We start from the raw sequence: 13,630 nt of genomic DNA, 5'->3' as shown, positions 1-13,630 counted from the left end.
CTGCAGATGCTGAAATCTTGAATTAAAAACAAACGCTGGAAGAACTTAAAGGGTCAAGTCACATCTGTGGAGGGAAATGGATAGACAATATTTCAGGTTGCAAATCTTCTTCAGGGTAAGAGGAGGGAGAGAGGGGAAGGTAGAAGCAGATGGGAGGGAGGAAGGAAGGGGAAGGAGGGAGGGGGAGGATGCAAGGGGGAAGGTGGGTTGGGGAGAGAGAAGGGGGAAAGGGGAGATCAGTGAAGGGGTTGGGGAAAGGGGAATGAAGAGTGGTGAGGGGAAATCGGTTTGTTACCTAAAATTGTAGAATTCAATGTTCATTCCATTGTGTTGTAAGCTACCCGTTAATTTCTCCCATTTTGTGGAATTTACCCAAATCCCCTCCATATGACATAAGGAATAGTCGTGTGCCAGGGATTATGGGGAGAAGGCATGAGAATGGGGTTAGGAGGGAGAGATAGATCAGCCATTATTGAATGGCGGAGTAGACTTGAAGGCCCGAATGGCCTAATTCTGTTCCTGTCACTTATGACCTTATGAAGCGATTCTTCAGGTTGAGAGTGCTGGTGGGGGTGGGAGATTGCAACCTTCACGTGGTCCGCCCTGTTTCAACGAATGCAATCAACCTGGCGTGAACAATCAAATAGACCAAGTTGTCCTACAAACTTTAGGCTGTGCACGCCATACGCAAGAAGAAGAGTGTTGGTGCAGGAGGAGGCGCTGCCGCCAGGGGGCGGTGCAGTGGGAGCCCACGCAGCCGCGATTCACCGACCGGCGGCCTACGTTGCGAGCATGCGCAGGATGAGCGGCCTTTTTTCCCCGCGGGGCGGAACTGGCCTGCCCGAGAAAATCGCCTGGGTCCCGGGTGATCGAGGGTGAAATCGGCTCGAAATGGTGGGTGAACCCCTGAATTAACCATCGATACTCGCAGCTGATGGCTGCCACGATGCAGCGAGGGCTTCAGAAGCCGAGACGCGGGTTGCGCGGAGTCGGATGGCGTTAGATTCCCGTCGGGTCTTTTCCAACGTGGCCATTGGGGCTGCGGCCGAAGGCGCAGAGCCGGCGCCGGGAGCCCAGGCCTGAGGTCGCCGCCCGGCTGTCAACGTTAATGCATTTTATTCTTCATCTCACTCACCAATAGTTAACTCTTAATTATCGGGTTTAATTGTTCCCCGTGTAAAGCAGCGGGCCCTCTGCTAGAAGTAGGCCCTGGGCTGCGTTGCACAGTTAATGTTGGGGGTGCAGCCACTGATTCCCAGCTCTGTAAGTAGACAAGTACTTTAAATTTACGGGCTTGATTACAGCTTTTATGGTCGTCTTTTGAATTCTGTACTTTAAAAAAAGTACAAGTCAGTTTGTGGACCTGTCTTAACAGTAGCTTGTCAATGCTGCAACAGCCTTAACTTGACTTTAAAAAAATCTCGCCCAGCCACGTGAGGTAGCAGGAAAATGAGAGAAAGCTTGTTCAAAGATAGATATTTTGATTGCTATTTTAAACGAGGAATGCATGACCACCTGGAGCAAAGAAATACACGAGGCCAAATAACGATTGCAGTACGTATTTCTGGGCGATGGGGTTTTACATGGAAGATAGACACAAAATGTTGGAGTAACTACACGGAACAGGTAGCATCATCGGAGAGAAGGAATGGGTGGCGTCTTGGGTCGAGACCAATCTTCAGTTTGACACGACCTGAAACGTCACCCATTCCTTCTCTCCAGAAATGCCACATGGAATTACTCCAACATTTAGTATCTATCTAATGTGAATTGGATTTGGTGCAAATGTAGACAGGAGCGTATTTATGTGAGGTGGTGCAATGAAGGCTTACCAATAGTTTTTTAAATGGGTAAAGTTAGAAATAACTAAAATGTGGATGAGGACTTCAGCATCAGATGAGTGGAAGTGGACAGATAAACGTAATAGTCACATACAGTCATTCTGGGACAGTTATGTGAAAGTTAGGAAATTAAGTTGTGAGGAGGGCTACAAAGTTAGAGATAGGTTAGATGGTTAGGAACTTTGGATAGTTTTGATCTATTTCACACAAAGCTCTGGGATAATTGTTGATTATATTCACCTTGTGTGTTTTTACACTTTGTTCTTTTTCCTCTAACAGGGGTTTGTTAAAGTTGTGAAGAGCAAAGCGTACTTCAAGCGGTACCAAGTAAAGTTTAGGAGGAGGAGAGGCAAGTTAACAGGAGAGTCTGTTGGCCCCTTTTTTCCCAGCGATGTCCTTTAATGTACCACGATTTGTTGGTCAGTGGGGGATAGTAACTAAATGTTTTCTCTCCTATCTCCAGAGGGAAAGACTGACTACTTTGCACGAAAACGCTTAGTGGTACAAGACAAGAACAAGTACAATACTCCCAAGTATCGGATGGTTGTCCGATTCACCAACCGAGACATCATATGCCAGGTAAAGGCCGAGCATCAATAATCTCGTCAGTGTGGAAAAAGACTTGTTAGTTAGAATCTATTAAAGTTTGGCAGTTTTATTGTGTTGTACATTGAGGCAGACAATGATTTTGAGTTCTCTTACAGATTGCATATGCCAAGATTGAAGGCGATATAATTGTATGTGCTGCATATGGCCATGAATTAGTCAAGTATGGCATCAAAGTTGGATTTACAAATTATGCTGCATCCTATTGCACTGGTCTACTTCTTGCCCGTAGGGTGAGTTGAGAAGGATCTTTGTTTTTTATTCTATTATAATTTGTCATTTGCTTGGTAGTAAATTATTTTTGAGTGTATTAAGTATTATCTATACTATTTAATATGGAGATGAATAAGAAAGTATATTGAATATTTTAATTTTGTGTATAAACCACCCGTTGAGGCATATCATTATTAATACGCTTTTAGTACAGGTTATTGACCATAAGGCTCAGAGCAGAATTAGGCCACTCAGCACAATGAGTCTGGTCTACCATACATTCATAACTTTTTTCCCTCTCAAACCCATTCTCCTGCCTCCTCCCTGTAATCTTTGACGCCCTTACTAATCAAGAACCAATCGATCTCCGTTTTCAAAAATATGTAATGTCTTGGCCTCTGCAGCTGTCTGCACGATGGTTCCACAGATTCACCACCCTCTAGTTAAAGAAATACTTCCATCTCCATTCTAAGGGCACGTACTTTTATTCTGATCCCCACCATCGAAGGGATTTATCGCAGTTGCTGCCTCAAAAAGGCTGCCAAGATCATCATCAAAGACCCACACTCATCTCTCCGTTGCCATCGGGAAGAAGGTACAGGAGCTTGAAACATAGTACAGGAACATCCAGGTTCAGGAATCGCTTCTTCCCCACAGCCATCAGGCTAGTAAACACAACATCAAACAAACTCTGAACTATAACAGCCTATTACACCTTATCTGTTTATTTATGTGTGTATATATATAGTCTATGGTATATAGACACACTGAACTGTTCTGTATTATGCTTACAACATTTTGTTGTGCTGCAGCAAGCATGAATTTCATTGTCCTATAGAAACATAGAAATTAGGTGCAGGAGTAGGCCATTCGAGCCTGCACCGCCATTCAATATGATCATGGTTGATCATCCAACTCAGTATCCCGTACCTGCCTTCTCTCCATACCCTCTGATCCCCTTAGCCTCAAGGGCCACATCTAACTCCCTCTTAAATATAGCCAATGAACTGGCCTCGACTACCCTCTGTGGCAGAGAGTTCCAGAGATTCACCACTCTCTGTGTGAAAAAAGTTCTTCTCATCTCGGTTTTAAAGGATTTCCCCCTTATCCTTAAGCTGTGACCCCTTGTCCTGGACTTCCCCAACATCGGGAGCAATCTTCCTGCATCTAGCCTGTCCAACCCCTTAAGAATTTTATAAGTTTCTATAAGATCCCCTCTCAATCTCCTAAATTCTAGAGAGTATAAACCAAGTCTATCCTGGGACACATGACAATAAAACTCTCTTGACTCTTGCCCCCTGGTTCTAGACTCCCATTATTGGAAACATCCTTTCCACATCTCTCTCTAAGCCTTTCATCTGGTAGGTTTCAGTGAGACCCCCCCCCCCCCTCTCCTTCTATACTCCAGTGAGTATAGGCCGAGAGCCTTCAAATGCCCCTCGTACGTTAACAAAATCATCCTCGGGAACATTCTCATAAACCTTAATATTACATTGTTGCTTTTATATTCTAGTCCACTCTAAATGAATGCTAACATTGTATTATCCTTCCCTGTCACTGACTCATTTGCAGTTGATGCATCGTATTCTTTAAAAAACTGCAAAATATCAATTCTGTGGTAACTTTTTTTGATGGTTTTGAGAATTTCTGCATATTGCAATAGTTAAATATGTGTAAGAAAGAACTGCAGATGCTTGTTTAAATCGAAGGTAGACACACAATTCTGGAGTAACTCGGTGAGGCAGCATCTCCGGAGGGAAGGAATGGGCGACGTTTCGTATAGAGACGTCAGAAGAAGGGTCTCGATCCAAAATGTTGCTGAGTTGCTCCAGCATTTTGTGTCTACCAGAGGTTAAATATGCACAGCTTTTTGATAGCAATCAGACCTTTACCTTGGTAAACATCTGAACTGTCAGTAGAAGTGACAGCAACATTTTTGTGCGCTGATTTTAGTGTGAAGAACTTAATGATTTTTTTTACAAACGTGTAAATCAAATACATTAACTCAAAAGGTGGGAAGTTGTTGGGGACAGGGACTTGATTACTTACGAGAGTTTTTATAAAATATCTGGTTTGTGGTTGGGCTGGGGGTGTTGGGGAAAGAATACCAGGATATAGATTTAGATGAGAGATACAGCATGGAAACCGGCCATTTGACCAACCGAGCCCGTGCCAACCAGCGATCACCCCCCTCCTACTAGCACTATCCTACACACTAGAGACAATTTACAGAAGCCAAACTTGTATGTCTTTGGAGTGTGCGAGGAAACTGGAACACCGGAGAAAACCCACACTGTCACGGGGAGAGCGTACAAACTCCGTACCGGCAGCACGTAGTCAGGACGAACACTGTTATTTGGTGCTGAAAGGCAGCAGCTCTACTGCTGTATCAATGCTGCACCAGCTGAAAGGAAAGAAAAGCTGTCGGGGATGGAGTGATGGTTTAGGGCTGGGGATTGCATGGAAGGTCGGATTCAGTCTAAATGGGTTTGTATTTGAGATTAACTAGTCTATTCATGGGCCTTTACTACCAGAGAAAACATATGTTGTAGATGCCGCTGAAGGTGTGCCAAGCTTCATTTTGCAACATTATGGGTGAAAACGAGTGACAGGAGGCAGCATGTAGGAGTGGGGGCAGTTTTAATATTTATTGACCAACTTACTAATTTAACGAAGGGTTTCGGCCCGAAACGTCGCCTATTTCCTTTGCTCCATAGATGCTGCTGCACCCGCTGAGTTTCCCCAGCAATTTTGTGTACCTTACTAATTTAACACATTGCTGCTGCTAAACCTGAGAGGTGCAGATGCAGTATCTGATTATATCGCGACTCCAGCATCCGCTTTAGTGCAGCAACATCTTTTGACTTTGGACTACACAACGTAGGGAGTGTGGAGTTGTCCAAAGGCAAAAAGGCTAAGAAATCCTAATTCCCCTTTGGGTTTGTTGGTCTGCAAGAACGTGCAGTGGTAATAAAAGTCAGACTTCAAACTCGCTGTGTATTGAGAGATTTTGATAACTTTGTTTCACTTAAGATGCGTGTACTTTGTAATGTGGTTGTCTTAAAGTGTAGACTGTAGATGTTAGGCTCAAGATCAGACAAGGCCCAAGAGTGGATGTCTTGCAATTATTAATTTTTTTTTGTTTGTTTTAAAGCTTCTGCACAAATTTGGGCTGAACAAGGTCTATGAGGGCCAGGTGGACGTAACTGGTGATGAATACAATGTGGAAAGCATTGATGGACAACCCAGTGCTTTCACCTGCTACCTGGATGCTGGGCTTGCCAGAACCACCACAGGCAACAAAGTCTTTGGAGCTTTGAAAGGTGCAGTCGATGGTGGTCTGTCTATTCCACACAGGTATGAGAGATTGTAAAATAGTCAGGTTCTGCTTTCTGTGGCATTTCAATAGTTCTGACTCTTAATTCCACATTAAGCGTCACTGTACTATATTGAAAAGAGTAAACATTTAAAAAAATTATACTTTTGGAACTGACAATGTGAAAAAGGTGCACCACGGAGGCTAATACCAAACTACTAATTCCTGGCATCGACCATAATGTTAAGTAATTGACAGAAGTTAATCTATATATAATTGTCAAAGTCTCCGACTGTTTGAAGTCTTTATGCAATTCCAATCCTTAATTTACATTGTGACGCGAGTCAATTTTTTTTAATGATACCCGGGCGTGATCCCAGAAGTGGGAAGTTGATCAGGGCTCTCACTTAACTTTTTTTCCCCTGTTGCCAGCCGGGCAACCTAGGCAGCTTTTCCTGGAGTGGTCTAATATCTCAAGTAACTTGTGGCAGACAAGAGTATGTGAAATACTCAGTTAATATTATTTATTTCGCAGCACTAAGCGATTCCCTGGTTATGACTGTGAGAGCAAGGAGTTCAATCCTGAAGTCCATCGTAAACATATCTTTGGGACGAATATAGCAGAGTACATGCGCTACCTGATAGATGAGGACGAGGATGTTTTCAAGAAGCAATTTTCTCAGTACGTCAAAAATGGAGTCACAGCTGACATGGTAAGGATTTACTATAAGCTTCCTTATGGAATGTGCACTGGACTGTCGGGATGGTGAATGAAAATTGTGGTGTTTGTATGAACTGCATTTTATCGATGATTCAAGGAATTGCAGATGCAGATTTTCAAAAAAGACAAAAGGAGCTGGATGATACAATAAAAGCATGGCTTGTTCTTCTCGCACTATTGGTATCAATACAGTGATTTGAGGAATTGATACGAGTTAGACAGAGCTCTAGGGGCTAGTGGAATCAAGGGATATGGGGAGAAGGCAGGCACGGGTTATTGATTGGGGACGATCAGCCATGATCACAATGAATTGCGGTGCTGGCTCGAAGGACCGAATGGCCTCCTTCTGCACCTGTTTTCAATGTTTCTATGAAATGAGGAATTGAAATAGTAATTTACTAAGAATCAGACACAAATACAAAAAGACTAATTGCATGATATTTCAACTCCCATTTCCACTCCAACCTATCTGACCGTGGCCTTTTCTGCAAACTAGTAAAACAGCTTGTCATGTTTTGCTTGGCCGCCTACGTCATTGATTGAACATTAAATGTTCCAGTTTCTGGTAGTCTACTCTTAGTGTTAATGACAGTTAAAGAAATGAGGTGGGTTGGGGCAATGATTGGATTGGGGAGGGGGGCACTTAAAATCAATATTGTTAAATTGGCTAGATTAGGAAGTATGGCGATGAAGCACAAACTGAATTTGGTGAGAATTAGCAAATGGTGAGTATGGGTTTGGAGGTCATAAGTTCTGAATCATGAGTAGGGTTGGCTCAAATGATTAAGTTTGGGAATGGCAATAAATTATGACATGGCTATATATTCACAGGCATTAGGGATGGGTTATGTCACTGAAGTGGGTGGAAGTAGTCTTGGTTGTAGAGAAGATATGGTTCTGGAGCTTGGGTTATAAAGGAGACTGAGGTGACAGTGTGCTCTACATATGTGATGAGGGCTTTTTGAATCTAGATGGGCTGTGGACTTACCATGCTGTTCAATTGGAGAATTGAGAACTGGACAGAGTTGATCGGCTGGTCTACAGATGGGGTTTAGGGCTCGAGGGGTGCTGTTGCTGCTGCGGTTCAATGGAGAGTGGGGTACGTTTAAATCTGAATAGTTGGCATTAGTGATTTTTTGTGGATTGAGTGGCATCCTATAATTGTGTGGCAAATAACATTTTAATGAAATGTGCTTAGAAGATCTTTACATAACTATTGATTATGAAAGGGAGGAAGACAAGTAATAACAATAGGATGAAGAAAACGTCACCAACAATAAATGTTGGTGATTACTAGTCATTGGAATCACTACAGCACTGAAGGAGGCTATTAAATCTGTCACATCCAGACTAATACTCTCCTATCACTGGCGTTGAAACGACATGTCCAGTTACCTTATAATGTCATTGATGATCTCAACTTCCATGTAGCGAGTGTTCGTGGTCATTAATACTTGCTGTTTGAAGAGAAAGACAATCCCAGCTGTCATCCAATGTGGCTAAAATTCCTTCTTGGAAGCACTGATAATAAATATTGATGGCTATTCAAGAACTTCTCCCCCTGCTTCTTATTTGTGAAACCAAAGAATCTGTGTGCCAGGAAGGAATTTGAGATATTCAGGATTCTCCTGCTTACAAAACAAAGGGACGAGATTTCTAGATAATGAGCTGGTTATTTAAAGCAGGAGGTATGTAGAGACTGGTGAATCTCTGACATTTTCAATATCGGAGAGCTATGGCAGCTGGATCATCAGAAATATTCAAAGTGAACTAGATATATTTTGAAAGATGTAGAGTTGAGGGCTCTGGATCTGGCATAGACTGGGAATGGATACGTAGCGTGGAATAGCCTTGATCATGTTGAATGGTAGTGCAGATTTGATGGTCGAGGTTACCTGGACAATGGAGATAAATGGATAAGGAAGAGCCAGTGGATGTGGTGTACCTGGACTTTCAAAAAGCCTTTGATAAGTCCTACACAAAATCAAAGCACATGGGAGATGCAATGAGACCTGGGTGTGCTTGTACATCACTGAAAGTACAGGCAGTGAACAAAGCCAATTGCGAGAGGGTGGGAGTTTAGGAGCAAGGGGGTCCTACTGTAGTTGTATAGGGCCCTGGTGAGACAGCACCTGGAGTATTGTGTGCAATTTTGGTCAAATTTGAGGAAGGACAATTGAGGGAGTGCAGCAAAGGTTCACCAGGTTAATTCCCGGGATGGTGGGACTGACATATGATGAAAGAATGGATCGACTGAGCTTTGTATTCATTGGAATTTAGAGGATGAGAGGGCATCTTATAGAAACATCAAATTCTTAAAGGGTTGGACAGGCTAGATGCAGGGAAAAAATGTCCAATGTTGGGGGAGTCCAGAACCAGGGGTCACGGTTTACGAATAAGGTGTACTGAAAGGAGGAACAACTTTTTCACCCAGAGGGGTGTGAATCTGGAATTCTCTGCCACAGAAGGCAGTGGAGGCCAATTCACTGGATGTTTGAGAGAGTAGGGTTTGGCTCTAAGGGCTAAAGGTATCAAAAGATATGGGGGAAAAACAGGGACTGGGTACTGATTTTAGATGATCACCCATGATCGAAGAGCCGAATGGCCTACTCCTGCACCTATGTTTCTGTCCTCTACCTTGGTTTCTTGTGTATTCTGTAACATGTCCTGTATGTCTCAACGATCCATGACCCAGGTCCATCTTTACCTACACATTTTCAAACTACCATTCAGTCTCTGTTGCCTCTCCAATCCTTTACATAAAATGTTATCAGCTCATCCATTTCTATACTAATGTCCACCCCTTGCTGGACTGCCACTGTTGGCATTGGGTTTGTTTGTCCTGTTGCAGTAGGTTGATGTTATCCTTGCTGTTGGCTTCACCTCCATATTTAGTATCTTGAGTGAATTTTGAGATATTATGCTGTATTCCCACAGATAGCTAGGAATATTGTCTCGGGCTACAGTATGGTGCAGAATGGCTTTAGAGTTGTGCGAGGCAGTGGAATTTAATCCTGATAAGTGTGAGGTGATGCATTTTGGAAAGGCAAACTGGATATGCACGGTAACTGAAGTGGTACAGGGAGATGATGAACAGTGGGACCTTGTAATGCAAGTTCATAGATCTCAAAGCAGCACCAGCAGATATTAAAGTGAAATGGCATGCCTGCCTTCATCAGACGGGGCAGAGAATATTAGATATCTTACATTTTTACAAACACCTGGAGTATTGTATGCAGTTCTGGTTGCCACACTACAGGAAAGATGTGATTGTATTGGAGAATGCAGAGAAGATTCAGCAGGAAGTTTCCTGTTTGAGGTCCCAGGAAAGACGACATGCTGTATTTATTTTCCATGGAGCAAGGAGGCAGAGTTGAGACCTGACAGATATATATGTGAGAGATAGATAGGCAAGGTGGAGGATTCTAAAACTTGCAGGCATGGTTTGAAGTGAGATGGAAGGGGTTTAGATGGGATCTGAGGGGTAGTTTCCCTCCTCCCCACCCCCCACAATGGTGGTTGGAGCCTGGATCTTGCTGCCTGAAGTGGCAGTGCTTGAAACGCCAAGACATAGAAAGCCACAGACTTAATTTGAGTATCTGGGATTAGTATAAATGGATACAATGGACTGTGGGCCGCATCACTTGTTTCTCTGCTGTATGACTGACTGTCCATGTCTTCCATATCTCAAAAAAAAAAAATCATGTTTCCAGCTCTTGAACCCTTAAAATACAAAACATTTACTGTTGTCCACTTTTTTTTTCTCATTTAATTTTGTCAAAAATGTACTTAAATTATATTTCATTCTATGTTACTAATGAGTCCATTTCAAATCCAGGTGGGATTTGGATAAGCAAAGGTGAAAACCATGTTTTCAATAACCATGTTTACAAAAAGCAAACGTCTAATTGTGGGCTAAATCTAAACCTTGATTATGTTTACAGATAGAGGATTTATACAAGAAAGCTCATGCTGACATTCGAGAAAATCCAATTCATGTGAAGAAGCCCAAGAAAGAAGTCAAGAAAAAGAGGTAACGTGTTCACTAAAATTAACAAAGGTGGCAAAATGCAAGTTATAGCCTATGGGGCGAAGGCAGGCACGGGTTATTGATAGGGGACGATCAGCCATGATCACAATGAATGGCGGTGCTGGCTCGAAGGGCCGAATGGCCTCCTACACCTATTTTCTATGGATTGAAGAGAATTTATTTTTGAACCCTGTATGATATTAGTTTGATTATTGCTGCAAAATACCTAGACAACACGAACGCTGCCACGGTCTCTGGGCGAAAGTAACATTCTTCACTTGAGTAAAACTTTACATTTAAGTCTTGCTTTTGCTGCACACAAATCAGCGGCTCTGCAAATCGTAACTGGTTCATACGAGGTGGGTGGGTAACCTTTTCTTGTAGTAGTTGCCATTATAGTGCCCGTTTGAATCTATTTAAGAAAACAGACTAGAAATTGGTAACAGATCCTGAAATACTGAGAAGAAAATTAACATGTCAGATCCAACCATATCAGAACTTGAACAAAATATTTAAATCAGATTGAAAACAGTGATGTGCTTGGGTTCTTGGCGTCAAGGTAAGCACCAGTGCTGGTGAGAGTAAATTCTTTAAGAATGTGAAGCCAAATCTGCAGGGGTGCAGAGAGTCAAGATCATAAGCGATAGGAGCAGAATTAGGCCATTCAGCCCATCAAGCCATTCAATCATGGCTGATCTATCTCCCTCCTAACCCCATTCTCCTGCCTTCTCCCCATAACCTTTGACCCTCGTACTAATCAATAATCTATGCCTTAAATATATCCACTAACTTTGCCCCCACAACCTTCTGTGGCAAAGAATTCCACAGATTCATTGCCCTCTGACTAAAGAAATTCCTCCTCATCCCCTTCCTAAAAGAATTTCCTTTAATCCTGAGGCTATGACCTCTAGTCCTAGACCCTCCCACTAGTGGAAACATCCTCTCCACATCTACTCTATCCAAGTCTTTCACTATTCTGTATGTTTCAATGACGTCCCCCTCGTTCTTCTAAACGCCAGCGAGTATAGGCCGAGTGCCGTCAAACGCTCAGTCGGTGGCTAAGGAGTGGAATTGTCAGAAAAACATGGAGAAAATCAATACCTGTGATAGTCTTTGAGGGAAAGTAAGGATGGAAACTGCTACAATATCTGCTTCAGTCCTCAGTCAGCCACCCAGCTTGATATCGTTTCTAATCACCCGTTTCATGGATGTCATGGTGCAGTTGTAGAGAACATTAGTTAGATTGAATGGAGTATAGTGTACAGTTCCGGTCACTGCTACGGGAAGGATGAGATTAAAAGATGCAGAAAAGACTTGGACTCTTGCCTGGACTGGAGGGCAAGAGTTATCTGCAAGACTGGCGAAGATGGGGCTACTTTTCTTGGAGTGTCGTAGGTTGGGGATAGACCTTATGGTGGGTTTATGAAATTAAGATGGAATAGATAGATAGTAAGTCTTCTTTCCCATGCTACTGGTGTTTAAAAGTAGAGGGCATACGTTTAAGATGAAAGGTGAAAGATTGAGAACATGAGGGGCACTGGATGATGGGAATATGGAATGAACTGCTCGAGGTGATTGCAGAAGCAGATACAATTAAAATGTTTTAAGAAATTAAAATTTTGAATTTATATTTAAGGTTTAGCGGGATATGGCCAAAATGCAGCCAAATGGGATTAGATTAAGTGGGCATATTGGTTGGCATGGATGAGTAATGCTGAAGGGTCTGTTTCCATGCAGTATAACCCCGTGAATTTATTTTTATGTTGCCTGTCTGTGTTTTATTCTTGGTGCTTAAGCATTCAACACAATTATTCCATAGTTCTCCTTTTTGGAATGCCATGGTCCATAAATACATTTATTCAAAGCACTTCTCTCATTTAGCCCTGTTCTGTCCATTATCTTTTCTTTGTTTAGAACAGTGGTTGCCAAAGTGGATGCTACCACCCCTAAGGAGCTGTGAGATTACCTAGGGAGATGCGAAAATGCAGGGGGGTGCTGGCAGTGGCCGGAGCATTGGGCAAGAGAGTGTCAGTATGCTGGTTTGTAGATCAATTGGTCTCTGTAAATTGCTCCTAATGTGTTGGGAGTGGATGAAACAGTGTGAAAACAGATGATCAGTGGTCAGCCTGAACTTGGTGGACCATTGCGCCTGTTTTCACGCTGTATCTCTAAACTAAACAATTATCCAAAAGTTAGAAATTGCATATGTTGATCAATTAGGTTCTTACTAATATGCATTGAAATAATAAAGTGCCAGAATACAATTATAATTTTTAGAAAAATATTACACTTTATGTTAAAACTTATTTTTGGCTAATTTTATAGGTGGAACCGTCCCAAGATGTCGTTGGAACAGAGAAAGGATCGTATTGCTCAGAAGAAGGCCAGTTACCTAAGGGCACAGGAACAGACTGCAGACAGTTGAAGGGTGCCTTCAGCGGTTGTTTAAAAAAAATCCTCCAAATTCATATTAACTACTATAATAAATTTGAAGAAAAATTATCTCCTGTGTGGAATGTTAATGGAGAGGAAAACTGTGTGTTTTTATGGTTTTACTTTTATAACTTTTCTCCTACAATCCCCAGTCGAAGAGACTTGTTTTCATCTCAACAGATGTGAGGTCTTGCAATGTTGGAAGTCCACACCAAATAGGAAGTGTGTTTATTTTGCTAAAGTTATGCTGCTTGAATGGAAAGATTTATTGGTTTTTAATTTGAGTAGAATGGATCATTATTCTACTCCATCCTAAAATAATGAGACATTGTCTTATTAAAACAGGTAACATTCTGATGAGGCTTGACAGGGTACATACTGTGTTTCCCCTGGGGTGGGGGGGCAGGGGTGGAGGGTTAGTCATAAAGTTATACAGCACAGAAATGGGCCTTTTGGGTGACCGTGTCAAT

General features: G+C 42.4%; 1 protein-coding gene across 1 annotated transcript; it reads left to right on the top strand.

Moving 5' to 3' along the window:
- The first annotated feature begins 765 nt into the window (after positions 1-765).
- Positions 766-13,229, top strand: rpl5 (ribosomal protein L5). Its single transcript, XM_033028942.1, has 8 exons — positions 766-894; positions 2,121-2,190; positions 2,305-2,420; positions 2,546-2,680; positions 5,815-6,017; positions 6,512-6,689; positions 10,642-10,730; positions 13,053-13,229. Exons 1-8 carry the CDS (start codon positions 892-894, stop codon positions 13,150-13,152), a joined length of 894 nt encoding a protein of 297 aa, XP_032884833.1. The 5' UTR covers positions 766-891; the 3' UTR covers positions 13,153-13,229.
- The last annotated feature ends 401 nt before the right edge of the window (positions 13,230-13,630 follow it).

This window comes from Amblyraja radiata, chromosome 10 (assembly GCF_010909765.2).
Source record: "Amblyraja radiata isolate CabotCenter1 chromosome 10, sAmbRad1.1.pri, whole genome shotgun sequence".
NCBI lineage: Eukaryota > Metazoa > Chordata > Chondrichthyes > Rajiformes > Rajidae > Amblyraja > Amblyraja radiata.
This window is presented reverse-complemented; position numbering and strand designations above follow the sequence as displayed.

Excerpts from the sequence above, each read along its gene's own strand:
- rpl5 (XM_033028942.1), top strand. Across the intron at positions 2,191-2,304 it reads AAAGTTTAGGAGGAGGAGAG|AGGGAAAGACTGACTACTTT; the intron begins GCAAGTTAACAG and ends TCCTATCTCCAG. Across the intron at positions 6,018-6,511 it reads GGTCTGTCTATTCCACACAG|CACTAAGCGATTCCCTGGTT; the intron begins GTATGAGAGATT and ends TTTATTTCGCAG.